The following is a 19,134-nucleotide window of genomic DNA, read 5'->3' on the forward strand; positions in this document are numbered from 1 at the left end:
CGGTGAGCTGTTTCAAGTCATTCAACCGTCACTTCTTGAGCTTCTGGTTTCTCACCTGGATGCTGTTGTTTGCAGGGACTCCCACTTTCTTCAGATAGTTCACTGTGTGTCTAAAATAACTTTTCATTCTGACTGTTTCAGACATCTTTGAGACAGTCATCCCTTGAGTTAGCTGTGAAACATTGAGAGAAGCAGCGGTTACATACAGTAGAAGGTTGCTGTGGTTATAGATGCATATACAGTAGATCATTGTGGTCCTGGCATTTCATCCCAACATCCCAAGAAACTGTTTCACAGAGTGCTAATGCTGCCTCCTACCTTCTGGCTTCCTGCGCTGCTATGTAGAAGGTAATAGTACGAGCCATTGCCGTGACTCCCAGAATTCATTGTCAGTGCAGCAGTAACAGGGAGACCCAGCTCCTTCAACAGGGGCACGGAGTGATTTAGATTGAGAGATGCTTCATTTTTATCCTGAAAAAACAACAGCACTGGATGGTGATACATGGCGTCACATCCTTCGTCTCTTTGTATTACAAGTAAAAGTTTCATTGGATGTTAAAGGCTTTGTTTTAGGTAACAAATGTTTTCATGCATTTCCAGACCTTGGTTTTCTTAAGAGCCACCGAAGCCTGTAACTCTGCATCATCTATCGCTATGGAGACCTGAGATTCTGCAAGAGTTGGGGAGACAACCAACGACCCGGAAGACTGCATCCTGTCCGGACTACCCCACTCCTACACACATCATTAGACAGAGAGATAGTGCCGTTATTATGTATTCAATATGGGTTATTATAGTAAACTAAGATGAAAATAAGCAGTGAAAAATATTGTCTTAAACTGAAACAAACCGTAACAATATTGTCTGGTTAAAATATTTTTTTAAATAGAGTGAAAATGAAGGTCAATTTATTTCTGTTTTAGATTTTCAATTGTAATATATCACTGAGGCTGCATGAATCACTGTCTAATTGAACAGACTTTACATTCCATGACATGGAGCTATGCTGCAATTGCTTCACAATTAATCCCTACTGTTTTTCACATGCAGTCTAGTCTTGTCGAATTAAATAACCAGAACATGATTTAAATATTCAAATGATCAAATGATATTCAACCAAGTTTTGGTAGAAAAAGAGGACTCGACCTGATTTTCAAATTAAAAGAGTGTTTTGTATGTACATGTACATACTAAAAACTAAAACTTAACCTTTCTGAAAAACTGAAACTAAACGAAGCAAACACACTCTGAAAACTAATTAAAAATTAAATTAAATAAAAACTAACTGAAAGTTATAAACTATTATAACTTTGCAGCCATATAATCATCTGGTATGTTTACCTGAATCATGGTGCAGTTGTTGTGATACAGCAGCGCCCCCTGCAGGCCAGGCTGTGACATCACAGCTCCACTGGCTCTGACGGTACACTCCTCCATCTGAAGGAGGGCTTCGCTGTCATATCGTTGTTTTCCGGCCCTGCAGGTGACCCTCAGTCTGCTGTGCTGCAGTAAACCTTTGAGAGCAGGAAGGTTGTGACTGAGCTCGCCTTCCACACTCAGCTCCGGCCAGGCCCTTGCATTCAGCCTCAGGAAACCCCTTTTGCCCTCTAGTTCGGTGTCCACGGTCGCTGTCAAGATACCCTGAGGGTCCTGCCACACTGAGCCATTCAAATGAGCCTAGCGAGGACAGAACATCATTATGACTGGTAGTAATAAATACATCTTCCAACAGACAGATTCCTCATTCTTCCACACTTTGTCAAAATCCCCCCCAAGTTGTAAAACATTGACCTGTAAAGTTGTAAAACATTGACCCAGTAACTAATAAAACAACGATGGCGCAGTTCAATTGAGTCCTAATTATGGTATTAATTATTACACCTGTGCTTGTCCTGACATGTCTAAATGTCTGCATTGAAAACAGGTCAAAATGACCAGCTTAGACGATCAATAATGTTTGTAAGAGTTTCATTTACACCATTAACTGTGTAACTGTCAGCAAGTCGACCCGAATGACTGGCACACACTGCAAGATTCCCACATTATTAATGCGATGGACATACAGGCAGAGACCCAGTTTAAAGAAAGACTTCACCCAACAAAATGATCCATCACTCACCCCGTGTTACTTTGAATTCTTGAAGAAAACTTAGTTTTCCTGTCATGCCTCTACGGTTAAAGAAGAATCCAAAACAACCGCACAACTACATCCAAACACCTGTTTACAAACTCTCACACACCTCTGCAGTATAATCACAGTCTCATGTCGTGTGCTCACTACTTCACAAACAGGCGTTTTCTAAAACTGACTGGTTATTCAGGCTGTTCTCATACAATGTTCGAAGCTATACCTATGGAAAGTAATGCACCGTCATTTGTATATGTCCCACAAAATCAATTGGCGTATATTCCATGTAATTGTGAACCAGGAAGTATAAAGAGCGAAGAGACGTAACTTGTGGTTATTTGAACCCAAACGTTGACTTATTTGTCACGTGACTTCGCCACCTACATCGTTATTTTAACCCAAACCACGATCTTTTCTTAAAGCTAACCAATTTGTTTCCTGTGAAGATGGACGTTTATTTTGAAAAGACTGTACGCATGTAACATTGACAAAAATAAAGGGTTATAACTTTTTATATATTTAGATATCTTACAAACCATTGTATAGTATATGTTGATTTCATACACTTCGGATGAGTAGTGCGCCTGCGCAAGCATGACACTGTTCATGCAGAAGTGTTTTAAATAGTTATGTCTTATGTCTTGTCTTTGGGAAGTAGTGAGCATACGACTGGATAAGTCAAGACTTTGAGACATGGATCATGCTGCAGACGTAGATCATTCATCAAGTCTTTTGGTTCTTTGTTCAGCGTGAAGGCATGGGAGAGAAACAAAGTTTTCTTCAAGAATTCAAGGTAACACAGGGTTAACAATTGATATACAAACGGTCATTTTGTGAGATAAGGATTCCTTTAATAACTTTCTACTATGTCAAAGCTTTAATAAACATCCAGCAAACCTCAGAGTACCTGTAATGTTGGACACTTTGCCTCCAGAGCAAAGAGCCACTGTGTCCTTCCTTTGGCCCCTACGACTCTATTGGCTCTAATGTAACATGTTCCAGCCTTGATGAGCAGGGCCCCAGCCTGCTCAGGAGCAGTGGCCTCTATGGTGATCATCTGGGGCACACCATGGCTCCTCAGCTCAAAGAAAGAGTGCGTGAGGGTTCCAGAGAGACGTGGAGGCCCGCAGGACTGACTCAGCTCCAGGGAGAGGCCCTGACTGTCGGCCCTCAGAGAGGAGGTCATGGTGATCTGACAGGGGACGACTGATAAGAGGCCCTGAAGAACTAGGGACACCGGGAGGACCGTTCCCTGTGGCACAGACATACAGTACGTGGAGAATGTTAATCTGTACATATTTTCTGTAAAGCTATTATTACTTTCGGATGTAAAATAAACATTGTTCTTTTTGCTAATGTGAGATCTACAACAGGGTCAAGAAGTATCTATGGATGTATGACTGAGAGTGGTTTGACTTGACTCTTCTTTCCCCAACAGTTTCAGTATCTGTTGAATCATCTCAGTATTTGAAAGATAAACTCTTTAACTTCTCACATTTCCACTTATAATGTTGATGTTATGGTTAATAGCACCTGAACTTGTCTCAAAGCCTGATATTGAATATTTTCTCATTTTTGAGAGATATATTGGTGCAGATCTACAGCTGCAATGATTTGGCAACTAATCAATTAGTCGCTTTTCTGTTTTACATCATGTTAAAGTGAATATCTTTGGGTTTTGGAGTGACAGAGCAAGACATTCAAAGACATCACCTTGGACTTTGAGATACAGGGATGGAAAAGCTAATATACTTATGTAAATGGTTTTCAAGGCTGTTCTCTCAGCCCCACGTTCACATCTCATTACATTAAATACTTTCTTACACTTGTTTTCTGAATATGTACAGTCCATGTAATGTTGAGGGACTCATATTGCCTCCTGTGGACGTAGAGTTGACACTGTGTCTCTCTCTAGCAGCTGGATGTGTTGTTCTGCTCCGCTGCTATAATAAATGACCTGTAGCTTGACCTTCTAATGAGCTGGAAACTGTATTTCAAAGGAAATTGTGTAAACATGCAGAGGGGTTAATCATGTATGAAATCTCAGTTCTACCAACTGGGATGAAAGAAATGACAATGTGTTGTCACAGTTTGAGGTAACAGTAATATTTACAACTTCAACATATTAGTTTGTTCAGGTTTCCACACAGAAGTGATGGATTGTCTGACCTGTAGAGCTGGACAGTAGTTGGTCACATTTACAGCGTAGGAAGCCAGCTCCACTGCTGTCTGTGAAGCCTCGGTTTTACCCAAATGACCCCTGAAATAACAACGACCAAGCTCCAGGCCAACATCCACACCAGGCAGATGTGCAGCTGAGACATCTAGGATTAAAGCTCCGTGAGCAGGAAATCCCAGCTTCTGTATCGCCTCTATAGAGTGATGTACAGAGGCTTTCAGACTAAGGTGGGGGGGACAAGTGAAATTCAGACTAAGGCTGCCTTTCTGTTCCCCCTCAGCCTGGAGAACAGCACTGAGATTAGTGGAGCAGCCAGAGATGGAGATGGTGATGTTGGCTGAAGTCTGCGATGGCAGGAAAGTCTGAAGAGGGGAAATGAAGAAGGGAAGATTAGAACCAGGACTATGCAACACTGCTTCCAAACTAATTAGCAGGGGAGGATGTAAGTCACATGTGTGCAAGTCTCAAGTCTTAACCTTCAAGTCCCAAGCAAGCTCCAAGTTACTGTAATAAGAATTAAGTTCCTGTTATAAGTCAAGCAAGTCACAATGCTGACCGTCCCAATTATACAATGACATACATCAACAGTTGTTTTGATTCTAAGAGAGAGGGGGGAGAGGGAGAGTGATAGAGAGAGAGCGAGAGAGAGTGAGAGACAGAGAGTGAGAGGGAGAGACAGAGAGACAAAGAGAGACAGAGCGAGAGAGAGTGAGAGACAGAGAGTGAGAGGGAGAGAGAGAGACAGAGAGAGACAGAGTGAGACAGAGTGAGAGAGACAGAGAGTGAGACAGAGAGCGAGAGTGAGAGCGAGAGAGAGAGACAGAGTGAGAGAGACAGAGTGAGAGAGCGAGAGAGAGAGACAGAGTGAGAGAGCGAGAGAGAGTGAGAGACAGAGAGTGAGAGGGAGAGAGATAGAGAGAGACAGAGAGAGACAGAATGAGAGAGACAGAGAGTGAGAGGGAGAGAGAGAGAGACAGAGAGAGACAGAGAGAGACAGAGAGAGACAGAGTGAGAGACAGAGAGAGACAGAGAGAGACAGAGTGAGAGAGACAGAGAGTGAGAGGGAGAGAGATAGAGAGAGACAGAGAGAGACAGAGTGAGAGAGACAGAGAGTGAGAGGGAGAGAGAGAGAGACAGAGAGAGACAGAGAGAGACAGAGTGAGAGACAGAGAGAGACAGAGTGAGAGAGACAGAGAGTGAGAGGGAGAGAGAGAGACAGAGAGAGAGACAGAGAGAGACACAGAGTGAGAGAGACAGAGAGTGAGAGGGAGAGAGAGAGAGAGAGACAGAGAGAGACAGAGAGAGACAGAGAGAGAGACAGAGAGAGACAGAGTGAGAGAGACAGAGAGTGAGAGGGGAGAGAGAGAGAGACAGAGAGAGACAGAGAGAGAGACAGAGAGGAGACAGAGAGAGAGACAGAGAGAGACAGAGTGAGAGAGACAGAGAGTGAGAGGGAGAGAGAGAGAGACAGAGAGAGACAGAGAGAGAGACAGAGAGTGAGACAGAGAGAGAGAGACAGAGAGAGACAGAGTGAGAGAGACAGAGAGTGAGAGAGACAGAGAGTAGAGAGAGAAGAGAGAGACAGAGAGAGACAGAGAGAGACAGAGAGGAGACAGAGTGAGAGAGACAGAAGGTGAGAGGGAGAGAGAGAGAGACAGAGAGAGACAGAGAGAGAGACAGAGAGTGAGACAGAGAGAGAGACAGAGAGAGACAGAGTGAGAGAGACAGAGAGTGAGAGGGAGAGAGAGAGAGACAGAGAGAGACAGAGAGAGAGACAGAGAGTGAGACAGAGAGAGAGAGACAGAGAGAGACAGAGTGAGAGAGACAGAGAGTGAGAGAGACAGAGTGAGAGGGAGAGAGAGAGAGACAGAGAGAGACAGAGAGAGAGACAGAGAGTGAGACAGAGAGAGAGAGACAGAGAGAGACAGAGTGAGAGAGACAGAGAGTGAGAGAGACAGAGAGTGAGACAGAGAGCAAGAGTGAGAGCGAGAGAGAGAGACAGAGTGAGAGAGCGAGAGAGTGAGAGAGAGTGAGAGCAATATGCATAGCTCAATGCAAAAACTCCTTTCGACTCATTTGTCAAGTCTAAGTCATAAATACAAAGTCAAAGACAAGTTGAGTCTTAGATCAATGTTAGTCAAGCAAGTCTCAAGTTCTCCAATTTGTGACTTGAGTCTGACTCCAGTTAAATCATGTGACTCGAGTCCCCCATCTCTGCTAATAAGATACAGTCACTCTCTATACATATTTGTGACACATGTAGAGTGCAGTGTAGGTAATTTAAAAATAATTGGTGATGCAACTTTTGTACCCACTGTCTACAAAATTAGGGCATTACAAAATGTTGGGGGCATTTTTATTAATGCATAAAGTGCATACAATTAAATGAATTGTATGAGGCTTAATGTAGGATTAGGATATTGAACTAAACTGGTAAATAATTTTACCCCTTGCTCACAGTTTTTAGGGGCATACTGAAATGTTTTGGGGCATTTTTTCCCTTTGCTCCCTTTTGACACTGGCTACATGTATATATATATATATATCTTCCTAACATTAATTAATCATCAATACATCTATTTAAAACATATATACTGAAATACACAAACAAGACCATTGCTGAAAGGACTCCCTGCATTACATTTGACATAAAGTGCAAAAGGGTTTACATTGTTAAGATGCAAAACTATGACGTCATTAGTTTTGCAGGTACTCGGTCATAAACCAAAGTACTGGACAATTTAAAGTGTTGACCTGACCTGATGATGTGCTGGAGGACAGACAGAAGTTCACCAAAGTTATAACATTTTATTCTGTTTGGGTACCAAAATTCATGACAATATATCCATTGGTGTTGACATGTTTCAGTCTGGACCAAAGGGATGTACAGACGGATAGACAGACAGACAGACAGACAGACAGACAGACACAGACAGACGAACAGAAAGACACAGACAGACAGACAGACAGACAGACACACACACAGACAGACAGACAGACAGACAGACGAACAGAAAGACACAGACAGACGAACAGAAAGACACAGACAGACAGACACACAGACAGACAGACAGACACACAGACAGACAGACAGACAGACAGACAGACAGACAGACAGACGAACAGAAAGACACAGACAGACAGGCAGACAGACAGACAGACGAACAGAAAGACAGACAGACAGACAGACAGACAGACACACAGACAAACAGACAGACAGACACACAGACAGACAGACAGACGAACAGAAAGACACAGACAGACGAACAGACAGACAGACACACAGACAGACAGACAGACAGACAGACAGACCGACAGACAGACAGACAGACAGACAGACGAACGGAAAGACACAGACAGACAGACAGATCGACAGACACACAGACAGACAGACAGACAGACAGACAGACAGACCGACAGACCGACAGACAGACAGACCGACAGACACACAGACAGACAGACAGACAGACACACAGACAGACAGACACAGACAGACAGACACACAGACAGACAGACAGACAGACGAACAGAAAGACACAGACAGACGAACAGAAAGACACAGACAGACAGACAGATACACAGACAGACAGACAGACAGACAGACGAACAGAAAGACACAGACAGACGAACAGAAAGACACAGACAGACAGACAGATACACAGACAGACAGACAGACAGACAGACGACAAGACACAGACAGACAGAACAGACAGACAGACAGACAGACACACACACAGACAGACAGACAGACGTTAACGCTAATTTCAACCATGGTCTTGTTGATACTTTTATCACGCAGTATTTGTTTTATCAATGCATCTTGTACTGTAATGGAAAGACAAGAGTCATCTCCGAAGTGAAGATGTTTCTTTTGCTTTCTTCCTGCTGGGAAACAAGTCTCCGGCCACTTTTCCTTGTTTCCTCTCTGACCTTCAGTAAGACACATCGCTGGTGGACAAAGAAGCTCCAGCTGCTCCTCCTGTCTGCTCTTCCTCTGCGTTGATATGCCAGGAGAAGCACGGAGCACGCATCACTTTCCACCTCCAATTCGGCCCGACCAGCCGTGGTCGACAAGCTAACGGTGAGCTCCCCTGGTACACCCGTGGTGGTCAGGTTATTCTGAAGCATGACCCTCAATGGGGTGGAGGGCTCCCAGGCAGCAGTCAGGTCCACCGGAGCAGAGCGGGTGTTGAAAGAGAACCGAGCACTTCCAGAGAGGGAAGTGTCACTGAGCTGACCTGACCCCTGAAGGTCTATTCTGTTTGGGATAAGGGAGGTAAGAGCGGCCCAGTGATGCTGCAGGGTCCAGCCTACTTCCGCCTTTCCATCATTCAGCAGTACAGACAAGAGGCACTGACAGGAGTCCTGCTCGTTTTCTAAACCCAAAGAAGCTTTAAGGCCATCTTTCCCTGCTTGCCCATGTACTGTTAAAGAGGTTGTATGTGGTACACCCCCCTCAACTCTCCTCACCTGAAACCATGTCAGCCTCCCCACCCCTTTACAGCGCATAGACAGCAACAGACTTGAGGTGATTGAGTCCCATGCTACACTGACATCTGCCCAGATGTGACACCAGCTTTCCAGCCTCATCCGACCTGTCACCTCCGCCCTGTGTGTAGCACTGCGGCTCCCAAACTCAAGCAACCCGTGCCAGCCATATAGCTCGGGCCTCTCCAGTCTCAGTACCACATTCAAGTCCATTCTCCGAGGGCCAACAACCAACCCGACCCCCAGGGTCCACCTCTGAGGCCCGGGCCGGAGCAGAAGCCTGAGACTAGATTTGTTGGGCACACCCAGATACGTCAGCAGTAGCACGGAGGAGTGAGTGAGGTTAGCTCTGAGCTCTGTCGGGCCATTGCGACTGTAACAGCCTTTAGCTTGAACGCTGAGGCTAAAGTGAGCGAGCGACAGGCCATAGCAGAGCCTGTTGTGTGGTCTATAGGAGCGAAAGACTCGTACCTCCACAGGGCGACCTGCTGCATTTCCATAGCACTGGGCTGAGAGTCGCTCTGCAGTGGCGTCCCCTGTGCAGTTCATCTGTGAAAACAAAAACCCCCTGTTGCAAAGTTTGTTTTTCAAAGAAGAAACTGAAGGAGGAGACTGAATTTAAGACCAGCCACATGAAATGTTGTGGTTCACCGACATGCTAATCTGAGCTCTTATTATGAAACAACACATGTTTATTGTTGAAGCAATATTTGTGTTTTGTTCTTAGTGGTTCATCTGATACTAGTGATCACGGTGTGCTGTTGCACACTCTTAAATAATGTGCATGTGGAAATGTGCTCGTTCTCTTCAGACGAGAAGATTTGTATGGTAGAGATGAAGCTACAGCCAGTGTCCTATTAGCTTAGCTTAGCATAAAGACTGGAAACAGGGGGAAACAGCTAACTAGTTAATAAATGGTAAATTCATAGTTATTTTTTGTTAACAAACAATGAAATTATAATTAAGAATGTTTAATACATTTTAGTAATGCTAATGATATTGAATCATTAGATTTGTATAATTTATTGTGTGGTTTAGTTTATCAATGATATATTGTATCATACCTGAAAAGAGCTGATAACGATTAAATTGTGATTACATTAATAAACTATTTTTTTACAGTCTACCATTTATTTCAAAAAGCAATATTTTCATATCATAGTGATACTTAAGACTTAAACACAATGCTCTACAACTAAAGATCATGGGTTAAGATGAATAAAGACACAGCCAGAGTTCTAATGTTTGTGTAAGTGATGTTAAGTTCACCTGTAAAGAGGTGGGTATGACTTCCTGGAGCAGCTTCATCTGTTGCCATAGAGACACTACCAATATAGCTGTGCTGTTTTTCAATCCGACATTAAAGACGATGTCAACCATTCTCTCGTCTCCCATGTGAAGGACCAAGCCTGTGTCCAGGCCTCCTGCTTCTAACTAACAGTGGGAAGAAAAACGTAACAAATAACGATAGAGGAAAGACAACAGATTGATGCATCTACGCTTGTAAATGAAATATGAACTTGCTAGGGATAGGAAAATAGAAGATAGTCCTGCACCTGATAATGTGCTTCGGCTTGTATGGAGCTTGATACACCTCTTTTCAGCAGGGCTTTGACTTGATGCTGCAGCCTGGAGAAGTACTCCCATCGTGGTGTTACCTGGTCTGTCTTGCCTCCATTAAACTCAGCTTTTAGATGTTCTGGTCCAGCGTGCAGCTCTGCAAGGACTGACAGTCGACCGCCATCCTGGGCCCACCTCGCCTGGGCATCACTGCTGGCAGGTACACCTGTATCCAGAAGACACAGACACTGAGACTCCAGGACACATTATTCTGTGTATATGTATAAAGTAATGATTTACCTGTGGCATTGAGCAGGTGGAAGGAGTGAGATAGTCTGGTGTAGACCTCACCCGTCCCTCCATTCCCAAGTCGGCGGCTTGCATTCACGCACAAATGCTCCGCCCCTGACCAAACACACAGCCAATCACGGGCCACATGAAATTTCTTTCCCATCATGCCCTCTTCATCTTCTCTGTCTGAAGACTCTCCGGGTTCCTCCTGATGTCTCAGCTCCACACTGTACAAGGTCTCCATCACTCTAACTCTCAGCTGTCCTACAATGACATTAAGTAAAAGTGATAAAGGCAATGTCCAAACTAAATGACATGCCATGTATTATTAAAAGTATAACATATAACGTTTCCGTTGTGTGCTTACATTATCCCAAATGTTTCCAACAATCTTCAAACCTAGAGAAATCTGTCTGCCACGATACACTTTTTCGATCTTGCTGGTTTTTAAATATATAGTTTAACCGGATGAAAGATTTTTAACGTGAAACCACTTTATTCAGTGTTTTTACCGGTTTTAATCACCGATCCTTTTGTTTTGGAGAGAACGAAACCTTAGCGGATAATTCACCTCCCTGGAAAAAACCTCCTGATCGATGAACAATGAATGTTAAACGGGAGAAGCTGACTGCAATGATAAACCCCCATGATCCCAAGCTACTTCACGAGCCCACCAAACTCCGTCTTTTGTTATTGTTTGGATTGAGAGACCCCTGGTGGCAGAACATAATACTCTGCATTTAATGAACCTCTACCTTCAATGAGGGTGTCAGAGTGTCCCAGCAGCCCGTCTAAGCCCAGGACTGGAGGCAAAATAGCAAGGTTGGCCATAGAGTGCCTCAGGTCCCCGGACACAGCCAGCTGGAGGCCCCGGGTGTCTTTAAGAGACCCTTTGACCTGAGCCAGTAGAGCCTCGTGCCCCTGTGTATAGGAGCCATGTAGAGACACGCTGGAGGAGACAGAGCACAGTAATGCAATGAGTTCAAAAGTCCATAAAGAGACATTCAACATTGTTTATTACATATATTATCGTCACTGTAGATCTGTGATATCTGACAAAAAATGATACCTGTCCGAGGTAATGTTGGCAGCCATGTTGATATGCAGGTCAGTGGCCGAAGGCAGCAGGCTCTGGGATACGTTCACCCTCAGTCCCACGGCTCTGGCTCCCCTCTGGAAGGAGTGGGACATCTGGGTGTCCAGTTTCACCCTGTCCTTCCCATCAGCCCTCACATGTACTGAGCTACTTCCTGTGCCAGCCACTGCAAAAACGTCTGCAGTGGCCTTTACCTTAACGTAAAATCAGTAAAATGAGAAGATAGCTAAGAAAGCTCACATGCTAAAAGACCCTGACAGAGACTGTTATTTATTTTTTTCCCAAACTGAATATGTTGTAAGACTTCTTTTTCATTTGACCATTTTTGGACCACTGAATCATTTGACGAAACACAGAAGAGACTCACCTCTAATGTTTGTGGAATCTTTGATTTGAAGGGATGTCTGAGAGAAGAATAAAGACCGACTCGTCCCGACGTTCCATTGAGCTGCACAGAAAGCTAAAAAGAAAAGAAAATGATCAGAACTGCTGCAGATTAAGCAATTAAAACGCTGAGTTGGTTTTTACTCACTTGGCACTCCTGTCGTTCTATTCTCAGTTTCCCTCTGGCCTGATAATCAAAGTCAGTGTTGTTTTTGGGGTTCCAACATACATTTCCCTCCACTGTAGCGGAGGAGGGGAGCTGCAGCTGTAACAGTAATAACATCCAACTGGTCACAAGTCTGGCCTATTCTACTGTAAACTGTACTGTACGCTGTTGGAGGTGGACTTACATCACTTGTTACAATGCTGACTGCAATCACCATACATCACACAAATTAGCACCTGGCAAGGGTTTCATCAGTAAAATGTTGATGGAAGCGTGTCGGTCTACCTGGAGCTGATGGCTGAAGTTGGCTCTGACTTTTATTGCTTGGTGACTTGAGTGCAAAGGGTCTAACTGAACTTGTCCAAAGAAAGTCAGTCTCTCCTTGCTGCCAACACGCAGCCTCCCTTGTATGTCTCTCTGGGTCTAACAACGGATATAGAAAACATGTGTTGAATACACAAAGGTTCCCAATATTTCCCTACAGTATACAAGTTAGATAATACATTTTCCATGTTTTTACATGCACTTTGACTATTTCGCTTCAGTTAGAGTATACTTATCATACACTGAATTAAATGTTCAAATCCAACATATGGCTCTGACATTCAATTCTCCTGAAACTCTGCATGTTTTGTGTATGATTAGATTTATATTTTACATGTTTCATATCACACATTGGGACATGGACTAGAAATGAAGGCGCTACAAGTGAGTAAAAGAGTAAAAGAGTAAAAGAGTAAAAGATTTAACTAATAGATATCACCATGAAACCTCCCCAGTTGATTACTTACATTAAGACAATTATTTATTTTATTACAAAAACATTACTGAAATATTATATATTATATGTTTGTTGAGCTTAGGAAGTTGAATGATATTTTCCTTAAATGTTGGATTCAATTAAAATGACTTAAAATCTCTTTTAAGTCAGTGTTTGGCGTTTCGAAGGCTGCCAGTTTACCTGGTTGCTGGTTATGGTCACACAGACCTCTGAGTCTGATGGAAGAGTGTCAGAGCTGAACGGATGGATGAGAGCGGAACAAACCTAAATATGGAGGAGAGCCACAATTAATACTAATCTCAGAGCACAGTAAAAACATACTCCCTCACTTCCTGTTTAAGTTTCACCTCGCGCTGAACTTACAAAAGGGCTTGGTGGTTGGTAGCCGAGGGTGAGGGTGTGGACGACCTCTCTGTTGCCATGGAAACCCGCTTTAGACTCCAGGATGTAAAGGCCTTTGAGGAGGTCGACGGTGAAAGTCTCCCGCAGGAGGAGGGTCTGAGGAACGGTCTGGAAGGGCTGTCTGTGCGATATGGCGTCGCTATTAAAGTCAGCATTGTTCACGCAACCATTGCTTCTTGTAATATAATCACAACCATCCGAAAATACATCAACAGATTCATTCACATAGAGGCACAGACCTGAGCTGGAGCATTGCTGTTTTCTGATACATCTTCTTGTCCTTCCTCAGCTCCTCTACTACGCCCTCAAACTCCAGCTCTGTGGACGCACTCTTCGGCTTGGAGAAGGTCATCTTCAGTATTGCTTGCCTCTTTTTCAAATTCTTAAAGAAGTTAGTAGATCAATCACTCTCATGGACAGATTACTGAAAAGGCCTGCTGGGCTGTTTGAAGTTACTACTACCATTTCTTGCTACAAAGTCACAAAGTGACACAAAACCACAGACGGGAAATGGCCAAAACGAGATGCAAAAAAAATAAAACAGATGCAAAACAAACCAAAAAGTCACACAAAATGATCGAAAGAGACAAAATACGACCAAAATACGACCAAAACAACGCAAACGACCAGAAGTTCTCTTGTTCTTACGGGTGGGGGCTCTTTACGTGTCTGTGCCCAGGGCCCCATTATCTGATGATCTACCAATGGTCATTATATAAAGTGTAAAAGCATTTAACTGAACACACCATCCACAGACACCACCCACCTTATCCACAGTGTTCAGGGCAGCAGTGAGGCTGACGTTGTGCTTGCCATAGGTGGAGGTCATCTGCAGGGTGTGGCTGGATTTAGAGGTCTCCAGAGAAACGTCTCCTTTCAAGGGTGGAGTCCACAACGAGCTCAATGAGCCAGAGGCCTTCACACTTCGCTTCCCCACCACGCCCCACCCTCGTGCCTGGAGAGAGACAGGAGGAGTTGGAGAGCAACATGCAAGGAAACATTTTGTAAAATGTTCTTAGTTGGTCGTGACAAATAAAATCCATATCATGAAAACAACTGATGAATTTGACTGATAATATTAATTTAATTATTATAATTTTCTGTAGATGTCACAACAATATTGTGATTTCTTTAGGCCACGATAATTGTGTAGTAAAAATCTGATATTTGTACGTTACCTTTTCTTGTTTTTGATATATTATTTGTAAACCTCCTAGTGCATTCTTTTTTTATAATTGTAGTTTATTTTCTTTTTTTCCTGTTTACCTTAGTCATATGGTGCCTCACATATAAACACATAACCCTCCCTTCTCCCTTCCTTTCCCCTCCCCTCTCTTTCTCCCCTCCTCTCCTTTCCTCTCCTTCTCTCCTCCCCTCTTCTCCCTTCCTCCCGTATCTTCTCCTCTCCTCCCCTCTCGTCTCCTCTTCCATCCTCTCTTCTTTTCTCCTCTCCTCTCCTCCCCTCTCTTCTCCTCCCCTCTCCTCCCCTCTCCTCTCCTCTCCACTCCTCTCCTCCCATCCTCTCCTCTCGTCTCCTCTTCCCTACTCTCGTCTCCTCCCCTCCCCTCCCATCTCCTCTTCCATCCTCTCTTCTTTTCTCCTCTCCTCCCCTCTCTTCTCCCCTCCTCTCCTCTCGGCTCCTCTCCCCTCCTCTCCTCCCCTCCCATCCTCTCCTCTCGTCTCCTCTTCCCTCCTCTCGTCTCCTCCCCTCCCCTCCCATCTCCTCTTCAATCCTCTCTTCTGTTCTCCTCTCCTCTCCTCTCCTCTCCTCCCCTCTCCTCTCCTCTCCTCTCCTCTCCTCCCATCCTCTCCTCTCGTCTCCTCTTCCCTACTCTCGTCTCCTCCCCTCCCCTCCCGTCTCCTCTTCCATCCTCTCTTCTTTTCTCCTCTCCTCTCCCCTACTCTCCTCTCCTCTCTCCTCTTCCCTCCTCTCGTCTCCTCCCCTCCCCTCCCATCTCCTCTTCAATCCTCTCTTCTGTTCTCCTCTCCTCTCCTCTCCTCTCCCCTCCTCTCCTCCCCTCCCATCCTCTCTTCTTTTCTCCTCCCCTCCTCTCCTCTCCCCCCCTCTCTTCTCCTCTCTTCTCCTCTTCCCTCCTCTCTTCTCTTCTCCTCTTCCCTCCTCTCTTCTCTTCTCCTCCCCTCCCCTCTCTTCTCCCCTCCCCTCCTCTCCTCTCCCCCCCCCTCTCTTCTCCTCTCTTCTCCTCTTCCCTCCTCTCTTCTCTTCTCCTCTTCCCTCCTCTCTTCTCTTCTCCTCCCCTCCCCTCTCTTCTCCCCTCCCCTCCTCTCCTCCCCCCCCCTCTCTTCTCCTCTCTTCTCCTCTTCCCTCCTCTCTTCTCTTCTCCTCTTCCCTCCTCTCTTCTCTTCTCCTCCCCTCCCCTCTCTTCTCCCCTTCCCTCCTCTCCTCTCCTTACTTGGATGTAGGTAGCGGCTGCTGTGTGGAGCTCCAGGCGGGCCTCCCTCTCTTTGCCCCTGTCCCTGTAGAAAGCCTCAAGCATGAGGTTACGGATGGTCAGCCACTTGCTGGCTGTCAGCTCTGAGGTGAGCTGGAGCGTGTGGCACTGCTGCTGGCTCACTTTGTGGGTAGTGTAGACGTACAGCCACGGCGTGTCCATGTTAAATGTGCCTGGACGATTATAAGAGAGACGTGATTTGCCTGACTGCCGGTATAGACCCCATTACTAACTTAAACATTCATAATTAAATATAGTCGTTTTACCTTCCCATTTTTTCTGCAGGGTGTCTTTGGGAGGGCTTTTCCAGTGTAGTCCAGCCACCAGTGGCATCAGGTTGTTGTAGTTGATTTTGAGGTGAGTGCTGCTCTCAGAGCCGAGCTGCCTCAGGTGAGAGTGCAGAAGCTGAGTCCTGTAGTTTAAATTCTTCTCCGGCACCTGGAGACTGAACTGGAATAACATGAGAGGCAAGATTATATTGTATTTTGGAAACAAATAAGATAAGAAAAAGATGGGGTTCATGCTTGGATAATTTAAATACAAGGATTATCTGACCAGGGCATTTATAAATGTACATGTGTGCTGGTTTTGAATAAAAAGCTTTTTGAGCCTTCACAGAGGTCTGCTTACCTCCAGTGTGTAGCTGGTGTGATTATGTGTAGATTGGTTTTTGAAAGACTGGCTCAGAAGAAGTGTGCGTTTGTTGTTGATCTCATCCCAGTGTTTGCCGTAGCTCATGTCCAGGGAGGATTCGATGTGGACGGGGCTTTCCTCGTGCCTGAGGTGGATCTGCGGACGCACAGAGAAGAGAAACCAAAAAGCTCTGCTGCTCAGTTACTTAGTTCACCCAACTAGGATCAGTCTCTGAAGGCATATGATAAGCATTACATAAAGATTCCTATTAAAGGGATAGTTTAGATGTTTTGTAGTGGGGTTGTATGAGATATTTATCCATCTTCAGTGTATTACCTACAGTAGATGATGATCAGCAGGCTCCCAGAGAAACAGACAGGAGTTACAGCACAGAAGCAAAGCATTAGTCAGGTATTGCACTTCAACCGAAGTTTGAGAAAATCGCAAAAGAAAATGGAAATTAATCTCCATCCACTAGCGTTAGGCGATTATAAGAAGTTGTTAATCGAGGTAAGCAAGTAGAAGGCACCATTTGTGCAGTCAGAAAATCTTTTGGATATTTCAAAATTGTTTGCAAATGTTCTGCGTTTCCACTCACCTTTTTTATGCGCACATTTAAAAAGTGCATAAATAAAGGTGGATTGAAACAATGATTTTACCTCACAGAACACAGGAGTTGCTGGTCTACCGCTGCCTCCATCGGTGTTAGTTTGTGTTATTGTGGGACTTTGGTGACTCAGAACTAAACAAAGTCCCACAATAACACAAACTAACTAACCGATGGAGGCAGCGGTAGACCAGCAACTCCTGTGTTCTGTGAGGTAAAACTACTGTTGTTTTCAATAGTCTGGTAGCTTTGAAGAGCGCAGAGATAACAGCTCCAGTTCCCCGTCAGAAAGGGTTGTCTGACAGCAAGGTAAAGCGGGGATAATGATCTAAATATAGCGTACACATGGTTTTAGGTGTTTAAAATACGTTTAGCTTCTATGCTGGGACTCTTGTCTGTTTCCTCGCTGCAAAACATCCAAACTATCCTTCGGATATTCCTAACGACTTGTGTGAACTAACACGCTGTGGGTCTCCAGGTACCTTGTGGTTGATAGGAGCCGTGTTGGAGCAGTAAAATTCATGTTCTGCTCTCATGGTGTATGTGAGGTTTGAGTCCCTCTCCCTCCTTAGTCTCTGAGACGTGTAGCACTCCTGACGCAGGTGCCGGGCGTCACCTGTGTAGGGGTCAAAGGTCAGAGCAAACTGATGTTGGTGAATTATTTGTGATCTACATATTATCCCTGAAGATGAGAAAGTCTCTGTGTTGCTCTCAAAGCAGAGTTGGTGTGTGTTGGAACAGTGGAAAGAGTAACAACGACGGTTTTGAATAAAGAGTTTTACAATGAGAAGCGAGATAAAAATGACTGTTTTAATAAAAAGAGTCTGATGGCTTAGAGAAGAGCATTTTAATTGTACATTAATAAATTATAATAATTGTCTAAATCCCTGTTGATTTTATTTGTTATATATTCACTTCAGAGGTGAAAAATGAGCGTGTCCACCAGGGTGTCATGTGACCATCACTGCCGATCTGAGCTGGAGCAGATAAATACCGTGACTACTGCTTATTGTAGAAAGCGTGTCTGTGTTTAGACTTTACTCCTGCTTAAACTGTTGTGTGGCTTCAAAACCTTTTTCAGTAACTCACCTCCCAGACCATATTTGAGCCTGAGCGCGGAGCTCCACAGTGAGCCCTTCTGCTCCATCAGTCCCAGCATCCTGGTGCCGACCACACCCGGTAGCAGGAGCTCCGCCTCCACAGAGTACTGCCTGCTGCTGGCATCACGCCTGCGCTCCAGGGACACTGATGAGGGGAATGATGAATACAGCTAACTTACTTGTCAAATTGAAATGTTGAATATGCTAATTATTTTTCTTTTCAGTTGGATACCTGACAGAGATGCAGTTTCTCTGAACACGTTCTTCACAGTGGCAGAGAAGCTGGTCTTCCTGCCCAGTCCACGAGTAACATTAGCAGAGAGGATCATGGGATGTCCATCAGTGGCCATTTTGGCTTCAAGGTGATAGCGTGTCCTCTGCTCTGGCAGCATGGCCTGAGTGTCGACCAAACCCTAAAGAAACAAACTTAATTATCATCTTTTATGACTGGAAAATTATTTTCATGAAATGTTTCAGAAAATATAAAAACTAACCATAATGTAATAATGAACACCATCAATCACCAGCTCCAGCTTTCCTGACTTTATGTTCCTCTCTTGTTCAAGTTGCCCTGAGAAAACAACACATTTAAACCATTAAACCCTGATCGTTCTTTTGTTGCTATGTTGCTTCTCTGTGACCGACCTTGTATGTGGAGGGTTTTCAGAGGATGGGTGATCCTCAGCAGCAGTCTGTGAGGGTTGAAGGTCAGGTCCAGAGACATGTCCCTGGAGATGGAGGACTGAGGTGTGGCCAGGAGGATGTGGATGGAGGCCTCTCTGGGGAGCCAGGCGCCTCTCTGAAACATAAGTTGTGAGACTAGATAAAGAGATCTCAGCTAGGGAAATACAAAGAGAGAATCATCTCGA

The 19,134-nt window shown here is 44.6% G+C and overlaps 1 protein-coding gene across 1 annotated transcript in view; it reads right to left on the reverse strand.

The window, feature by feature from the left end:
• LOC115022426 (uncharacterized) overlaps positions 1-19,134 on the reverse strand; it is a 47,909-nt gene that overhangs the window by 21,068 nt on the left and 7,707 nt on the right. The window contains exons 13-39 of the mRNA XM_029453402.1: positions 18,911-19,064; positions 18,760-18,836; positions 18,498-18,678; positions 18,255-18,410; positions 17,648-17,781; positions 16,556-16,714; positions 16,192-16,375; positions 15,887-16,098; positions 14,242-14,430; positions 13,715-13,857; positions 13,437-13,596; positions 13,254-13,337; positions 12,578-12,715; positions 12,275-12,391; positions 12,110-12,202; positions 11,716-11,936; positions 11,402-11,595; positions 10,656-10,910; positions 10,352-10,581; positions 10,065-10,229; positions 9,267-9,344; positions 4,298-4,669; positions 3,036-3,380; positions 1,342-1,677; positions 603-734; positions 319-471; positions 56-172 (exon numbers count right to left, since the gene is read on the reverse strand). Of these exons, the coding sequence (XP_029309262.1) occupies positions 56-172; positions 319-471; positions 603-734; positions 1,342-1,677; positions 3,036-3,380; positions 4,298-4,669; positions 9,267-9,344; positions 10,065-10,229; positions 10,352-10,581; positions 10,656-10,910; positions 11,402-11,595; positions 11,716-11,936; positions 12,110-12,202; positions 12,275-12,391; positions 12,578-12,715; positions 13,254-13,337; positions 13,437-13,596; positions 13,715-13,857; positions 14,242-14,430; positions 15,887-16,098; positions 16,192-16,375; positions 16,556-16,714; positions 17,648-17,781; positions 18,255-18,410; positions 18,498-18,678; positions 18,760-18,836; positions 18,911-19,064 (4,779 nt within the window). The remainder of the gene's footprint in view (positions 1-55; positions 173-318; positions 472-602; positions 735-1,341; positions 1,678-3,035; positions 3,381-4,297; positions 4,670-9,266; positions 9,345-10,064; positions 10,230-10,351; positions 10,582-10,655; positions 10,911-11,401; positions 11,596-11,715; positions 11,937-12,109; positions 12,203-12,274; positions 12,392-12,577; positions 12,716-13,253; positions 13,338-13,436; positions 13,597-13,714; positions 13,858-14,241; positions 14,431-15,886; positions 16,099-16,191; positions 16,376-16,555; positions 16,715-17,647; positions 17,782-18,254; positions 18,411-18,497; positions 18,679-18,759; positions 18,837-18,910; positions 19,065-19,134) is intronic.

The sequence above is a fragment of the Cottoperca gobio genome, chromosome 17 (genome assembly GCF_900634415.1).
Source record: "Cottoperca gobio chromosome 17, fCotGob3.1, whole genome shotgun sequence".
NCBI classification, from domain to species: domain Eukaryota; kingdom Metazoa; phylum Chordata; class Actinopteri; order Perciformes; family Bovichtidae; genus Cottoperca; species Cottoperca gobio.